At 49.2% G+C, this 17897-nt stretch overlaps 1 protein-coding gene across 2 annotated transcripts; it reads left to right on the top strand.

Annotated features, from left to right (window-relative positions):
* The first annotated feature begins 564 nt into the window (after positions 1–564).
* On the top strand, positions 565–17338 carry USP14 (ubiquitin specific peptidase 14). Of its 2 annotated transcripts, none has more exons than XM_078600676.1 (16): positions 565–686; positions 2590–2735; positions 3847–3879; positions 4653–4757; positions 6789–6892; positions 8258–8316; positions 9646–9776; positions 10163–10243; positions 10560–10633; positions 11359–11473; positions 13274–13339; positions 13485–13577; positions 13807–13938; positions 14156–14222; positions 15335–15442; positions 16333–17338. In XM_078600676.1, exons 1-16 carry the CDS (start codon positions 671–673, stop codon positions 16485–16487), a joined length of 1485 nt encoding a protein of 494 aa, XP_078456802.1. In that variant the 5' UTR covers positions 565–670; the 3' UTR covers positions 16488–17338. The 2 variants fall into 2 exon arrangements, with proteins under 2 accessions (XP_078456802.1, XP_078456803.1); XM_078600677.1 differs by lacking the exon at positions 565–686 and adding an exon at positions 727–901.
* The last annotated feature ends 559 nt before the right edge of the window (positions 17339–17897 follow it).

Raw genomic sequence — 17897 nt, 5'->3', positions numbered from 1 at the left:
GCAATTTGTGGATTTGGTTTATTGCCCTGTGGTGCCTCGGAGTGTTATTCCCCTTGTGGTTTCTCCATGGATCATGAGCTGCCTTGTGTTGTCTGAGGCACAGTGCAGGCGGTATGGTGTTCTCCACTTGTTGCAGAAGTTTGTGGTTCGAATCTGGCAGGCTGTGCTGATTACTCGAGTGTGTTTTAATTAATCGTGGAAATACACGCCGTGTGCTTCACAGTGAATGCTAATGATCCTCTGATATTCTAAACGAGTAGGCCATTGAGTGCCGGCGTCATGTTCCAAATTTGGTAAGAATAAAAAAACACCACAAAGTACACAATTGGGATTACACAGCAATCGTGGCAGTCGAACGCCTGGCTCCTAGGTCCGACGCCTCAGCCATTCTCTGCCCCACGTCTCCCCTGTGAGCCATTCTCTGCCCACGTCTCCCCTGTGAGCCATTCTCTGCCCCACGTCTCCCCTGTGAGCCATTCTCTGCCCACGTCTCCTCTGTGAGCCATTCTCTGCCCACGTCTCCTCTGAGCCATTCTCCGGCCACGCCTCCTCTGAGCCCGTTAGCCCAGGCTGAGTAGTCGATCTCCGAGGCATCGACACGGATCTGCCAATCAGCCCTCGCTGCCGAGCGCCGATTCGCGGCGAGTGTCGATCTCCGTCTCGCGTGGCGATGCCGTCTTATTCAGGTGCGCGCCCCGCGGGGCTCTCAGACGGGGTCCCCGGGGCGTTTGCGGGGTCTCCGAGACCCCTCTAGGGTCCCACGTGGCGATACGATATTCATAGAGACGATCCGGGGTGGCCCGTGGTTCCAGAGCCTCGGAGCAGTGGGATCTTAGAGGGTGTCCGGTCTTGACTAGAAGCCCCGCCGGGATCTGGGCTGGGTTACAGGCAACCGTTTTAGGCAAGGCCGGGGTCGGCGGCACTAGGCCGTTGGGCTTTTAACATTAAAATTATTGCTGTGAATTGTCTGCAATTTTATTAAATGTGCTCATATGAACAAGTTGTATATTTGGCTAAACCAGTGGTCGATTGTAATTACATTTGCAGCAGCATTATTAAAGTTATAATTGCACTCTGTTTACGAATGACTGAGTAAAAATTGTAATGGCTCCACGTTTGGATTCGTGGCGGTTGCCTCCGAACAAGTTTCCGTTTCATGTATTTGGTGAAGCGCTGTGAGCCATTGGGCTCTTGAGTCAGAGGACAGGGGGGTCATTTCGAGACGTTTTATGAGAATCTCGATGTGGGGAGGTTTGTGCGAGGACGTTGTGGACGAGGGACGTTCCATGGGGGAGATATTTGATGTGGGACATGTTCACGCGACAGGTTCACCGTATGAATGGTTAAACATGGGACGTTGGAGATGTTAGAGATGGGAGATGGTTGATGTGGGAGTTACACGGGAGGTACGAGTTTTGGGAGATCTTTGCAGACGGGGAGATGTTGATGCGTGAGATATTGGGGATGAGAAATAGTTAGGTGGGAGATGCGAACAAGTTCAAAGCAAGAGAGCTTGAAATTGTAAATGTTCCGGGAGAGAGATACGCATGAGGTGGTTGCTAAAGTGGGATATAGTTGTTGCGGAAGATGTGATAATTCAGGGGGAGATGTCCAAGTGAGAGAAGTTCTCTATCGCCGTAAGCGGTGGGCGCGCGGCCTCGCGGCGCCGTTTGCTGAGTCACAGGCCGGGAGGGGTCGCGCTGCGGCTGTGGAGAGAGGCCCAGAGAACTGCACCCGCAGATCCGTGGTGAAAGCAGTGCCATGTGCTGCTGTCCCACACCGCAGGCCATCATCGTCAGTGTGATTCCCTGCGCAAATGGTCATTGAGGAGGTGCTCCTCTTCTGTTTACACCGCTGAGCCAGTGGTGGAAACCATGCATTGCTGTGACGGGAGCGAGTACAGCTATAGGACAAACAAGTGGTACTCGTTGTATTGAGCCCTGGGGGATGATGAGCTGAGTTATCCACAACTTGGATATGATCTCGCAGTCTTCGTCTTCCGATTGTGAATCACTCTCCACCACTGAGCCACCTGAGGCACCTAATCTTAAACCATGATCCCTGTCTAATCCATAACCCTAAACCCCAACCCTGAACCCTTAATCCCTGAGTTTAGGTATTAACCTAAACTCAAACTCCAAACCATAACCTGTAACTTGGAGAGCGCCATGCCTTAATGTTCCATCAGCTGGCTCCCAAGGATGGCCTGTGTAACTAAATTGGTCTGAGTTTGGATTTAAACAAATTTGCGGCGACAGTCGTCGCCACTTTCGTGATAACATCAGACTGGAGAGAACTTGGTTCACATGCTGTTAGCAAGTTTTAAAAGCTTTTTTTGGCCAATAAGCCATTGTCTCTGTCACGAACAAAGCGATAATTTGCGAGAGTCAGAGGTTTCCTATGAAGAGAATCTGGCTCAGAGTTTTCGAGATTTCTACGTGTGAAGTGTTGTGCGACTGTGTGCTTCATGATTTGCGGTTCATGACGTGCGGCGACGTAACGTGCTCGTACGTGTGGTGCGTGGTGCGCGGGATGTGATGTGATGTGTGGTTGTGTGGTTGTTTGGTTGTTTGGTTGCGACACGAGTAGTGAAGGTGAAGTGGGGCAAGGAGAAGTACGACGATGTGGAGTTGAACACGGACGAGGTTCCCATCGTCTTTAAGGCGCAGCTCTTTGCGCTAACGGGTGTGCACCCAGATCGCCAGAAGGTGATGCTCAAGGGCGCCACACTGAAGGTGAGAGGGTAGCCAGGAGCAGCTTGGGGTGGTAGCTCGGTGGCACTGGGAAGAGAAAGCACTGGATGTGTGTAAAAGAAAGATGGAATCAATGGTGGAGCCAAGATTTTCAGGTCGGGGGGATAACCCCTCCAGAAATGAAAAATGATAGGAGTTGTTAATAATTAAGGACTTGTCCCTTGCTTTTTATTTGACGCGTGTGCGGCGATGGCGCAGCCATCAATCGAGGATCGAATTCGAACCGCGTTGTGTGATCGGCATCGCGCTCGCTGAAGGTATGATGCCTTCAGGGAAGTCGTGTACTGTATACGCAACTATGCACAATTCTGAGTCACTTATAACTGCTTTGCCATTACTTATTGCCAATCATGTACTCAGACTATTGTCCTATAATCTCATAGAGTCCCAGGCACATAATAATATGCTACACAGTGGCAGTGGGGGTCGCAAAATGACGATTTATTACTAATAAACCCTGACGATCCGATCGAAATTAGGGATTTCGATCGGATCATTGGGGGGGCACGTGCCAATCCCCCCCCCACTGGCTCTGCCAGTGGATGTAATGATCTGTTAATTCATCCATTAAAATCGATTATGTTGGTCATGATGCATGTATTGGATGATCCGTGTGAGAATCAAGTCCTTAGGATTTCTGCAATTCCATGTAAATAATATGCTGATGGATTGGATACAACTGTACAATTGACACAAAAATAATAACGTGTTTGAGACTGTAGAAACAAATAAAATGGAGTTGAATAGAATCATGTCCCTTATTTTTTACATTTTATTTAAGCACCTCGATGAAACTGAATCATTACATGGGCAGTAGCAAATGGCTTACTGCTTAAAAAACCAACACTGCACAGGCAAGAGACCATGACGACGGTATATTGCAATAGACACCTGAAATGGACACAAAGCATGGTGCAGAATATCTCGGTCTGTTCATAAAAACAATCATAAAAGTCAACAGATAAAATAAAACTACGTTTCTCCACAGTACAGCGCTTTCACATAACACCAACCTGGCGCACATACTGGGTACATCTGTGTTAGCACATGTGAATTTTAACGGTCTAATTCCACTGCACGGTCTCTATTGCAGGATGACGACTGGGGAAACTTCAAATTAAAAGATGTGAGTATGCACACCTTGTTGTATGTTGGTTTTTATTACTATTTGTCGCTCTACTCATTACAGTTTCCGTAACCCTAGTGACGAAAGAAACTCCACTGCGTGATTTTGAACTTTGCTAGAACACTGCTGTGCTGTCCTCTTGGTTACAATCACGATACCCTCCATCCATCTTAGTCTCTACCTCTTCCGTTTTCCTTCCACTTTACAAAACAAGAAACGTTTCTCCAAATGTTTTATATCACACTGATAGCTACGTGTCCAATATGCTAGTTTCCATCTTAATTTTACCATGTATTGTGTAGCTATTTCATCAATCTCTCGTTGTGACACTCTCAAAATATTTTCTTGCTGTTCACAGGATGTGCAATAGCACATTTCCATCTCTGATCATTATTGTCCTGCAGGAATTCTTCGTATGTCAGGGTTGAATACAACAGAGGGTCTCGCGTATGTGTCTCGTGTGTGTGTTGTACGTGTGGAGCTATGTTACAATGGTTAGTACACTGCTAAGAACCCTGTAATCTGAGTTCGATTCCTGGCAGTGGACAACATCAGTAGCGATTATCTGAACCATTTCTGGACCACCCCTAGGTAAACTCAGCCTGTGCATAAACATGAGCACTAGGATGGGTGTGGTTCTGGCCACACCATCCCCGTGCCAGTCTAAATATGTTCTTGTTCTGTATTTTAAAGGCTACAAGGGGGCTCTTTTGCACGTGTAATTGTGCCTGTGCCGTGTTTGCCATGTGTATTGCACGCGCCGCGCCTGGCAGGGCATCACACTGCTGCTGATGGGCACAGCCGAGGCGCTGCCCACGGAGCCGATTGAAAAGCCCGTGTTCATGGAGGACATGTCCGAGGAACAGCTTGCCTCAGCTGTGAGTGTCCAGGGCGCTGCTGCCCTTCCCCCTACCTTGAGCTGGCAAAAATGTTGACGTGTGGAATTATAGATGTATATATTTTTTTTTATATATGCCAACAATTGTATCCCGATTGTGTGATTGGTATAATGTCATGGGACAAATAATTATCCAGATATGTCGTAGAGCAATGCATCCCTCCGTGTTAGAGAATGACCCCCAGAAGAGGACATCACAGAGCTACTTAATTTATTTCAGACTAACTCTGGTCCACACAGTATAAGGTCTAATTTTGTACGATGCATCCCTTGAGTGGATCTCCCAGGCTACAGACGTGTCATCGACTTGGCCCTGTTTATATTGCACATGCAGGATTGGGGGGTGGGGGTGGTTAGGGTAAATATGGTCCAATTTTTTACACGTTTTTAGTGTAAAGTGTTGTTGCTATTAGTGATTTACCTCATATAAAACCAGCCAGATTGATGAAAGCGTTGCATAAACTTTAATGATTAAAGCCAGTGCTACAAGGTTAAGCCTTGTTGACCTAGGTAATGATGTCATACATCATACCTTCATCGTCCCTCCCGATGACATGTGACATATTTCATCACGTGGCTTGGATCCTATCGTTATTATTGATAATTATTTTTCCGAGGGCAAACGCATGTTGGAAATCGCTGCAGACTTTGTGCATATGCGTGGTTCTTCTTCCTTGTCCACTCGCGTGACACCGTTCCCTCGGAACACTCCACAGGATTCCACACTCCCGAGCCGTATGCATTGACACATATGCGCGCGTGACATTTGAAACATTTTGGTCGCCTTGTCGGGGCAGGCTGTTTTATCGTAGTCGTGTCCAGACGTGGCTGGGCCATAGCAGCCTGGGCTTGAGTCAGGTGGGAAGGTAGCTGCTGGGATTATTTTCTGTGCACCAGGGTGTTCCGTGGAAGATTTGAACCCAGGTCAGAGTGTAGTATAACATGTCATTTCTTCGCACACGCAATCAATTTATAATGGAGCAGAATATATATTTTCCTTAAACCAGTGCAACTTGGGTCATTGCTTATGGAATCTACGCAGCCATTTACCCAACCTCTTATGGTGTTGGTAGAAAATAAAATAGCAGATCTTGCTGGGTATTTTAGTACACACAAACACAATCTGAGTGCCTTAGGTCTTACAGTTCTTGAAACATTAACTTATGAACACTAACATGCTTGTTACTCATGTAATGCGTAATCTGTTGTACCGAGAGAAGTGGTGTCAGTTGATTTCTCTATGAATGTACTTTGTGTTGATATAAAGTTTATTTTTTATTCTCAAAATTGCACTAAATTGGTAGCGTTGCATTGGGTTGTGTGGGGGTTGTGGTGGGTAAGACGGCGTGTATTTGGTGCTTCCGTTTGTATGGTTATGCAGCAGAGCACGTAGAGACATGTCAAGCGCGTCCAACCACAGTAGATACATCTGTACATGTGTTCATGGTACACTACATGCCTATTTCTCCCTGTGATGCACACGCCCATGGTTTCCAATAGGCGCTGCAATAAACGAATGCGTTTAAACACCGTTTAAACACCGTATCAATATAAACTGCACGGTACACCGAGCATTGTTGTGAAATGATAATAGAGTTTTGGATAATTGTTTATGGAATTAATAATTGACTCCGAAAGTCACGGAAACAATGATGGAATCAGGTTGAAGTTTGGTAGCTATTTGAACCGATTGGCATGCGTTGCCGTTCAAACCGCATGGTGCGTTCCAGTGAAGATATGGAATACGTGTTGAAAAATGCAGTCCTCTTTTGTCAGTCAAATTTGGAATGAAGGCCTCACCACAGATGGCTTATAGCTTGGCTCGTTGTACCATATTTCACCACATTGAAAGTTGGAGGTTGGTGAAGGTTGATAAACAAATTGTCAATGTATTTTTTGGTAATATTTTTTTTCTGAACGCCATTATGGACAACGCTCTGATAAAATTCAATTACCAACCCCAGTTGTGGTCACGCGTGCGTGTGGTGCACATCGGCGTGTGCGATTGCAGCTGGAGCTGCCACCTGGCCTCACGAACCTGGGGAACACGTGCTACATGAACGCCACGGTGCAGTGCTTGCGCAGCGTCCCAGAGCTGCGTGACGCCCTGCTACGGTAGCGCCACCGCCAGCTGCTCTTGCTGGGCCAACTTGTCTCAATACACACACACACACATACACACACACACATACACACACATACACACACACATAGACACACACACACCCACACACATATAAATACAGTTATACATGTACTCATTCTCCACACACAAATGCCACCTGCCCACCAGTCACAATATACCTGCACATATGCATAGATACAGATACACACATACACACGTACAATGAGAAAGATCCCTTGTATAGCTTTAACAGACTGTGAGGACAAGCGCTGTTAGAGAGCACCTGTGAACGCCAACATGGCACACGAGGGGGTGGGTGGCCAGCACCACGCTCGGCCACTTTTTTCTCCCTGGGCCATGTTTACACATCACCCCAAGTACTCATTTCAGGCTGAGACGACCTAGGGGAGGCCCAGGACTGGTTCAAATATTCGTCACCAATGTTGGCTGAGCAAGAATTGAACTCGGGTCACTGGGTTCATAGCATAGTACGCTTACCACTACACCACCACATCCCATTATACACACATACGCACATCATACACTCAGATCAAGATCCTCTATATAGCCTCCACAGGACCCTTGGGGCAAGTGCTATTAGCAAGCGACTATTAAGTTCAGAATGGCACTGGAGTGGGTGGGGTGCCTAGTCCCAAGTCTGGCTGCTTCTATCTCCCCAGAATTGATGTATACACACCACTCCAGGTACCCGAGTTAATGCTGAGTTAACCTAGTCAATGTCAAAGACTGGTTCAGATATTCGTCACTGATATTAACCGCATACACACACATACAAATTATTTGTATGCATGTACGGACATGAACACTTTACACATAAACATGACCCATATACACAACCAATACTCTGTCCTTGCACGCAGATATGACACACAACATATATGCACATATAAATATAATGACACATCCAAACACCAACACTACACGCGCTCAAATACCTTATGAACAGAACATTCTGTAAAAGTTGCTGTGGCATGATGTAAGGCTTATATTCTTATCCCTCTAACCAAACAGTGATGGCTGTAGCTGCATTAACGCATGAGGTGTGAGTGTGCACGCATTCATTCATTCTCTCGTGAGATGTCAGAGTGTTGGACACCGCTGAGCTTTTCTCAAATTTGCTCCAACGTCTAATCTCCCATTACAAGTCTGGACGTGCGCTTGTGTGTCTGGTTTGAAGTCTGCAATTCAAAACAGCATTCGTAGACTTAGATAGGATCCATGGACTTAATAAATAGGATGCATAGAGACAAGCGATGAGACGAGTGGAATGGTAGGGGTTTGTCGCTGCCGGTTTGCGAGTGGAGGGCTGACTGACGATGTCGTGTGCCCCACAGGTACTCGGACAACATGCACTCAGGGGGCATTGTCATGCTAGCTCAGTCCATCACAGCAGGTACCCGCCACAGCCCCCCGCAACATCATGTACCCGCGTCACCTGCCGTTACGGTTTTTAATTGTTGTGTATAATTGCGTGTCATGCATAATCATATGCAAAACAATCTATAAGAAATCTGTTGTCGGTTTACCACACTTATCAAGAGGCCTAAGAATAGTCCAGCCCTGTGCGTGTGTAGGAAAGTGTTCTCACACTCACACATGCTCTTACATACTCCCACACAATGCAACAACAGCAACAGCAGTCGCCATTTGCCACTAAGTGACGGCGATGTTATCACAGCGCATGTGTAGAGGAGTGAAATACGCAGTGCGTACAGTTAATCGAGGGCAACTGAGGACAAACAGGTGCGCGTGTGCAACACGAGGGTTGCACGGACAAACCGCTAGTTGTTAAGGGGCTTGAAGCAGGTGCAAACGGGGTCGACCGGTTGTGCACGTTGAGAACGGAGGTGTTGCCAGGGAGACGGGAGATGAGGGTTGATTGATGGGCCAACAGGCCCCGGCCTGGCGAGAGCTTAGAGACGCACGAGAGGTCTCGGATAATTAGCGGAGCGATATAAGGGCGTGTGCGGGAGCGGAGGGGGAGTTGTTGCCGGGGACCGAGTGTGAAGACATCTCGGCGCTGCCGCTCCAGCCGTCAACGCAAACTCAACCCTCCCGCCGTCGCCAGGTGGGTGGTGGCTGATCTCTCCGCCCGGGACAGACGGCTGAGCGGGTCTGAGGGAGCGTAGGTGAGGGCAGCGGTAGAGTTGTAGAGACGCTGTGTGCGGAGACGCTGTGTGTGGAGTCGCTGAGAGCAGAGCTGCGGAGTGCAGGATAAGTGAGGTGGAAGGTAGATAAGAGTGGGGAGAAGTTAAACACAAGTGACCGTATAGATAGTTATAGGAGTACCTACAACTGGTGCAAGAATAGCTGAATAAAGTGTGAGCAGGTGACTTGTTACAACGTGTCGGTGTGAGTAATTTTTGAAGACACTACACATGTGCCAGGCGAGTTGCACATCGAGGCCAGATGAAGTGGCTCAGGCTCGCTGACAAGAGGTCACAGGACATACTCAGGTGTTATATGGGTTAACTGCCTGAGATGACTTGACAGATGCACCAATCGGTCCACTCGTTACTAAAATCAGACCGGATTTGTTTGATCAATTCCATGACTTTTGTAATCGATTATCAATTCCAGCATCGTTTGTGACGAGACACAGCGGTGCGGCGCTGCTGCTGCTGCGATGTCACTCGTGAGTCCGGCAAAGCCCCACCCAGTCTCAAGACTCTTGTTCAGGAGGCACTTGCTTGTGACCTGACGGAGTGCTGCTGGCTTGCAGGAATCCGCGACCTGTTTGTGGCGATGGACCGCACTTCCGCGAGCATCCCCCCTGTCATCTTGCTGCAGCTGCTGCACATGGCCTTCCCACAGTTCGCCGAGAAAGGAGAACACGGGCAGTACCTACAGCAGGTGCGGGCTGGCAGCCACGACGCACTTGGGCCGTAACAACGTGTCACTACGTGTCAATTTTCAAGGGCCATGGCATGAAATATTGAAATATTAGCCTACTACGTATGTTTATGGTTGAAGGCAGTAACTTATTCTTTTGTTGAGTCACAGGGGAGCGGTGGTGCAGTGGTTCACACACTGCGCTGTGAACACATCCACCTGACTTATATGTATATTAAACTTGTTTGGTACAGTACATAGCCAGCTGTACTAATCGGAGGTGCGGAATCTTAATCGGTGCTGACAATCGAATCACTAGCAGGAAGGTGGGGTCGTTCCATAAATTCACGTAGCGCTTGTGCGCCCGCGTCTCCCGTCATCGTGCCCCATCGCATGTTCCTGGGCAGGACGCCAACGAGTGCTGGGTGCAGATCATGCGCATGCTGCAGCAAAAGCTACCGCCGCTGCAGAACTCGCCGAGTGCTGAGGTACGTGCAGTGCAGCACCTCCATCTCCACCGCTCTCGCGTGTGCTGACGGATGGAGTGACAGAACGATGGACGGAGTGACAGACTGACAGATGGATGGGACTTTCCAGTGGATTGATGGACAGACTGACTTTTTGACAGACGGGATGGGGATGGACCAGATTCCAGTCCGACTATCAGATGAACGTATCAACTGATAGACAGACGGACCGAAGGATGGGGCTGTGCCCGCTTGTGTGTTCACGCGCGAGTTTACGGTGGACACATGTGGCGTGGGCGTCTCGTAGACCTTGCGTGCATGCTGCTCTGTGTTGCAGGAGGAAGGAGCGGAGGGCGCGGCCTCCAGGAAGAACTTCATCGACGAGTACTTTGGAATCGAGTTTGAGACCGAGTATCCTGACCGAGCGGAGGCGTCGTGCTCACAGGGGGGGCTCCCTGTGAGCGTCTTTCGCCTCGCCGGGGGGTTCCCAGGACCCCGTGAGACAAATACAAGGAGCCTGCGTTAGCAGTGGCGCACAAGCACGAAGTGAAAACAATACTGTGCTTAAGCCTTCAATGAACACTATGCATAGTGGGGGCATGTTTGGGACTTTGGCCCTTTGGAATAGAGGACAGGAAGTTTGGGATGTCCCAGGCATATAAATGAGTAGCGAGTAGGTCACATGTTACTACATATCTCCTCAACCAATCGCTTTGGAACTCACCGATATCGGTGTCCCAGATCTTTGTACATTTTTTTTCAGGTAGGACCAGCACCAAATATTGGGAAAAAAGCGTGATTGTACACCATGAAACGTAACGTTGTGTAAGAGCGTGATTCACGCTTGAACTCGCAAGTGCATAGGCATGGCTGATGCGCGTGTCTGTCTGCACTAGTGCGCCAGCGTGTTTACATGGGCACGGCTTTTTAGTGGAGCTTCTCTGAATAGATCGGCTTGTGTGCTTATTTAAAACGTGCCCGTCGGAAAACCAGGTGTGGTTTTGGTTTGGGTCATGTTGACTGTGCAGTACTTTCTGATTAGCATGCTGGTGGTGGAGGCTCTTGGGGGTGGATGTGTACGAGCGGAAACGCCAGATACCAGCGGTGTACTCCTTAACACGCGCCGCGCCGACCAGGATGAAGTGCGCCGAGTCGGAGGAGGAGGAGGTCACCAAGGGACGGGAGACGCAGATGCAGCTCAGCTGCTTCATCAACCAGGACGTGAAATACCTGAGCACAGGGCTCCGGGGGGTACGTCTTGCACACGCACCGGCGCACACGTGTAAGCGTGCAGACACGAGCCGAGACAGACTGCTGAGGGGACTGATACCCTGTCAGACACCCTTGCCAGCACCCGCTAAGATCCAAGGTTCCAGTCCGGGATCCAGCCGCCTATTATTAGACCACGTTCTAAAGTTAAGTGAGTTTATGATATTCTTGGTTCTTTCGGGAAGATGAATCCCTGCAGTCACGAAAGCTTGAAATCGAAATCTTTCAGGAAAGTCACGTAGAAGGGTAAAAAAAAAGCAATATTGTTTTATTTGTATTATTTTATTATTTCCCTTCTACGTGACTTTACCGAAAGAACCAAGAATATGAATCCCTGCAGTCACGAAAGCTTTAAATTGCGTTTATGATCTCAACAGTGTGCAGATATCGTTGCAGTGATCTACCCACTGCTGGATGAAGGACTCCCCAATCGGTCGGCATCTCTCGCGGTGTCACGGTGCCACAATCGTTCTAATAATAATAGTTCAATTTGTAACGCGCGCAAATTTGCAGACGTAGTGGCGCAACTCAGAGGCGCGGAGCCAAGCTCAGAGTCGCTCGAAAGCATGATTGTAGAGGTGAGTTTTTAAGTTTCTCTTGAAGGAGGCGATTGAGGTGATGCTGCGAATGTGCAGAGGGATATCGTTCCAGACTGTTGGGGCTGCCACCGAGAAGCGGCGCATAGACATGACCATCCAATCAACATCAAATTCTAGCTCTGTGCACGTCATGATTTCACCGCTCTATTGCCATGCGATGAATGCTCTTCCCAAGGTCAGCACTAAATGTGAATAACAGCCATTCATGTGACTTGAGAGCAGTTCCGTGACATCATTTTCTGAAATTTCCTTTTTTCCCCTCGCCAAGCTCCTCCGCGGGTCGTTCTTGTGAACAGCTCACACCTGAATGTTTCTCGCCTGCGTCAACAAATAAAAACAACAAACAATATCTGCCATCATGACAGCCACTTTTGACTTTAAACTTGCCTGACTGAACGAAGTCATATTCTTTGGTTCTTTCGGTAAAGTCATGTAGATAGAATAATATGAAAGTGATTAAAAATAAAACAAATATTTTAAAAAATACACTAATGTAGGACTGTAGCTTGGTTCTTAATTGGAGTGAGTGTACTGGCAATCTATAATGTAGAATGTAGCCTGGTTATTAAGTTTGGTGAGTGTACTAGTCGTCTATATAGTCTATAATGTTTTCCTGATGACGACCGCTTGTGTTGCGATGGAAAAGTCGTGTTTTTTTTAAATGAAAGAACCAACAATAAGTCTACATTATAGACTGCCAGTACGGCCACCCAGATTAATAACCAGGCTACAGTCTACATTATAGACTGCCAGTACGCTCACCCAGATTAATAACCAGGCTACAGTCTACATTATAGACTGCCAGTACACTCCGATTAAGAACCAGGCTACAGTCTACATTATAGACTGCCAGTACACTCCGTTTAAGAACCAGGCTACAGTCTACATTATAGACTGCCAGTACACTCCGATTAAGAACCAGGCTACAGTCTACATTATAGACTGCCAGTACACTCACTCCGATTAAGAACCAAGCTACAGTCTACATTAGTGTTTTTATTATTTTTATTTTATTTGTAGAACTTTTAATTAACTTTATTTTTCATTATTGTTTTTCTTTACCGAAAGAACCAAAGAATATGACAGCCACTGTTAGGTGGTGTGGGGAGAGTCCTCCATCAGGAGCACTTGCCCACGCTGCTTAGAGCCGCCTGCTTGACTTATGCTTTTGTCTTTGTTTTAGCGTCTCCAAGAAGAAATTACGAAGCGGTCGGCCACGCTGAACAGAGACGCACTGTACATTAAATCTGTGGGTACCATCGCACAATTTGCCGACAAGGCGCTTGAATGCAGTGGCGCACACGTGACTTGGGATTAAAACTGTTTCTGTCACTTTCTCATGGCAGTCAGACCATCCACGTGTCGTGTGTGTGTGCGTGTGTGCGACGTCGCAGTCAAAAGTCAACCGCCTTCCAGCCTACCTCACCGTGCAGATGGTCCGCTTTTTCTACAAGGAGAAGGAGTCCGTCAATGCCAAAATCCTGAAGGCAAGTCTTGTTCACACCTGAACACACCTGATCATACCTGGGTATGCCTGATCACAACAGAAATAAATCTCGCGCATCTGTGTCCACGCTCAAGTGTGTACGTCTGTGGTGTGTGCACGTCTGCCTGTGTTGTGCATGCGTCTGCCTGCGCGTATATGTGTGCGCGCGCGCATACGTAAGTGTGTGCGAGTGTACGTGCGTGCGTGTGTGAGCATACGTGCATGTGCAGGACGTGAAGTTCCCGCTGATATTGGACGTATTTGAGCTCTGCACGGCGTCGCTGCAGGAGAAGATGATGCCTGTGCGGGTCCTCTTCAAGGAGATGGAGGACCGCAAGGTAGAGCAGCAGCAACAGCAGCAGGTGAGCACTGGGATTCAGAGTACTCTATCTTACTTGAACTCCCCAAACAACATTTGAACCCCTGGACCTAACCGTAAAGATAACCCTCGTATTTATATCCTGGAGTCCAAATAATATCAAGTTTTCTGACCCCGGGGTTCAAAACAATATCTCACCGATGGATGCTCCAACCACCGATGGGTGGCAAATGACCTTTTGTGTGACCTCTCCCGGGCAGGCCAAGGGCGCCGTGTCCAAGGAAACGGACAACAAAGTGAAACTGGAGCCCTACTCATTCCCTGACGGTGAGAGATCACTCGGCTCTTCATTCATGCCATTGGTTGGTTACGCCACAAGGGAGGCTTAGCACCAGGGGAGTAACGCTGCATTGATTACAGTGAGGCATAGCGTGCAGAAGGGCCATTGCTCGACATGTCGCCTGTCATCCATTTCCTGTAAAGGCACTGTCATTGATGAATGTGTTGAGTTATTGCTATTTGTGCTTATTCACCATTACCACAAATAAACGTGTTTATATTAATTACAGTGGATGTTTATGCTCACACGGCATGCTCTGAATTGTGCGCTAAACAGTATTTTGCGTATTAATTTGTGTGGGTTGTATGTAAATGAGATTGCAAATTATTCATCCTCCCAACACATTTGTGAGAGTGATCGTGATTTGGGGGTCACAATTCTCTACGAGAATATCCTTTGTCTGGTATGCCTGGCGTGCTTCCTTTGGCCCAGTTTCATCCGTCTCGGTTTTCTCAAGTAGCTGGAAGATAACATTTGCATGTAATGTATAATGTTTTGTTGCATACGCTGTAATGAATTCACCTCCACGTATGCTTTTACACTTGCATCATAGAGCTTATGAATCAATTTTAATCAACAAATTGTTTGATTGCTTTGCAATTGAAACTCTGCAGCTTCACGGAAACCCCGCATCCACGAAAGGGTCTGTGCGCCACAACGGCTAAAAAAAGATTTGAATGTGAAATCAAATCATGACCCTGAATTGTGCCGACTCATTGATTCGTGGGATGCAGGATCAATCATTGAGAGTCTACTCAGGTGCCCGGTGACATTTCCCGCTCGGGCTGCTGATAGACTGACGCCTGATGTAGCCCACCCTTTGAGCGCAGTGAAGGCAGCAGCAGCAATCCTATCGCTGTCCCTGTCACATGTTCCCCTCGGCCCGGGCGAAAGCACCTTCGAATCGCGATTGTTGACCCAGCTAATTGCCGGCCCACGCAGACATTAATGAGTTCACTTTCACCGCTGATCCGTCTCGTCGGTAAGTTGTAATTAAAATTGGTTCAGACACCCGGTACCACTGGGAGCTGATGACCTTTTCATGTTCACCCCCACCCCTCTCGCCCGCTGCCACCTTACCCTTTCCCTGCCCAAACAGACGTGGGCTCCAACAACTCTGGGTACTACGAGCTGTCGGCCGTGCTCACCCACCAGGGTCGCTCGAGCTCCTCGGGGCACTACGTGGCCTGGGTCCGCCGGAAAGAGGGTACACATTTGCACACGCATGTATACATACATGAACTGTGTGCAGACACGCACCAATGTATACACACAAAGACAAAGATCCCTCGCACTGTTGGGCCAAGTGCTGTTACCGAGCACCTACGAAGGCCAACGTGGCATGCGCCGGGGGTGGTGTGGCCAGCACCATGCCTGGCCGCCTTTATCTCCCCATTGTTGATGTTTTTACACTGCACTGGGTACTCATTTACGGCTGAATCGACCTAGGGAGGCATTGGACCAGTTTAGATAATAGCACTGGCGCTAGCCATAAGCGGGAATTGAATTCGGCTCGACGAGTTTGCAGCTCAGTGCGCGAATGACTGCACCACCGCTCCCCCACTCGATACACGCACATGCACACGCATATGCACATGCACATGCATCACTACTGTGTGGGCATGCATGGTACTGGACATCTGTGAAAAAAAGCTTTGGAGCTAATTGGATTCCTCCAGGATAAATATTCTGTTTCTGGTTAGTAGTGCAATGCGCTAACCACCAAGCTACCACCCCCTACTGCATATGCACACGTACGGTGTATACACCCACATCTGGCAACCCGTTGTCAATGCACTGTTGGTTGGGGCCTCTCTGTGCCGTGTCAGTCATGGGGGGCTGACTACACCTCACGCAGCAAGGGGCAGCCTTCATCTAGCAGTGACTTGACAGAGGGGCTGAAATCATTACCTAATTATCATAAACGGATAATCTGCACGAGCACCGTTTGATCACAGAACTTCTCGGCCGCTCTACCAACTTCACTGGATAAGACGTCATTTGAAAGTTTACGATGTGTAGATTACGTGACAATGAGGTTGAAATTAAAGATGTTGACCTTTTGACTTGTTCTGTGCTCTCTGTGCCGCCCGGCAGATGAGTGGGTGAAGTGTGACGATGACAGGGTGAGCGTGGTGCACTCGGAGGAGATCCTCAAGCTGTCGGGCGGCGGGGACTGGCACATCGCCTACGTGCTGCTCTACAGCCCCCGACGCCTCGAGGCGCTCACCTTGTCCCCCCAGCCCCAGTGAGACCTCTACGGAAGGGAGGGAAGTGGGTGGGCACGGGGGCGGGAGGGGGGGCTCGGATTGGCGATGTGAACGCCACGAGCTGCCGTCGACGTTGATTCTGAGGTTGAGTAAATACGAGCGTATCGAGGGGGGCACCACAAAATTTGGGGGGGTGGGGGGGGGCACCTTGCACCCTCTGTGTAAAACTGCCCGAGTGGGAGCAGAGATTTGATATTGCGAGGGTTCGACCGTGCAACAAGTGACTGTGGAGTCTGGCAAAAGGCAGAAAGTGATGGCAAGGTCGGCGACCTTTTCGGCTTGACCCCGAGTGCCTCCCCAGCCACTCCGTGGAGCTGCCTCTCGATAGGGGAGGGGGGCACAAAGGGAGGGGTCATCTGCTTTTTTATTTCTGGGGGGCGGGAGCACAGACCCCACATTCCAGATGGGAGGGGGAACGTGGGAGTTTAAAACCGCGGGTTCACCCGGGGAGTGGTAGCGGCAACAGCAGCAGCATCTCGTGTGTTGAGATTGGCTCGGTCGTGACTCCGAGTTGCTGCTGCTGCCGCTGCTGCGCGATGGCGGTTGGCCCCGTCGCTCCCGGCGTGAGTGCGCATGGTGTAGAGGGCCGTTCTCTCACAACGCGTCTGGTCGGGGGGCCGGTCCACTTCCTCTGCCGAAACGAAACTCCACAGAGTCGCGTCGTCCCCGCCCCCCCGAATGCACGCGCGTGACGGTTGGCGCCGCACGATCGTGCTCGTGTGAGGTGAATCTCGACTTGGCGGTCGGCTCTGAGCGTCCGCGGTGTTTTCCTGCTTGCGGACACGGGCTGCCAATAAATGTCTACATCGCTGATGTGTGCCCAGCGAGCCGTGCGTCCGTTTAAACCGTGCGTCCCTCGACGAGCGTGTGCGTGTTTTGCCGCACTGCCGCGGACTCCGCTTGTCTGTCTGCTCCGTCCTTCCGCGTAGGATGCATCATGGGAGACGGGGGCTGTCATTTCGGCGATACCTCCGTGAGATGCGCGGGGCCCTTGCGTGTGCCCCCTTTGGCCCGGCACAAGATGTCCCGGCACAAGATGTCCCGGCACAAGATGTCCCGGCACAAGATGTCCCATGCCGTGTCGTTTGTGTGACGATGAGTGGAGCGAGTAGCGAAGCTTCTTGCCACCTGTCGTTCACCGTTTGTCTGATTTTACCCAGAGTCCCTCAGGTCCATTCAACATTCTCTCTGGACTGCCCTGGTCCCACTGTGGAATCTTTTTCCAACTAGCGAGCGTGAATAATCAGTAAATTAAAACTGCAATGTATTTGCCGCCAAAGAATGCGTGAATAATTTAATATCCGCAGTATCGATTGTGCGGCAGTAAATTCGGCAGCTTCGATTTGGCGCTGAGGAGGGGGAGGAATTGGTTCCTGGTAATGTGCCCACGTC

The sequence above is a fragment of the Lampetra planeri genome, chromosome 14 (genome assembly GCF_965212315.1).
Source record: "Lampetra planeri chromosome 14, kcLamPlan1.2.h2, whole genome shotgun sequence".
NCBI classification, from domain to species: Eukaryota; Metazoa; Chordata; class Hyperoartia; order Petromyzontiformes; family Petromyzontidae; genus Lampetra; species Lampetra planeri.
Note: the sequence above shows the minus strand (reverse complement) of the source record. Positions and strands in the feature narration are given on the sequence as shown.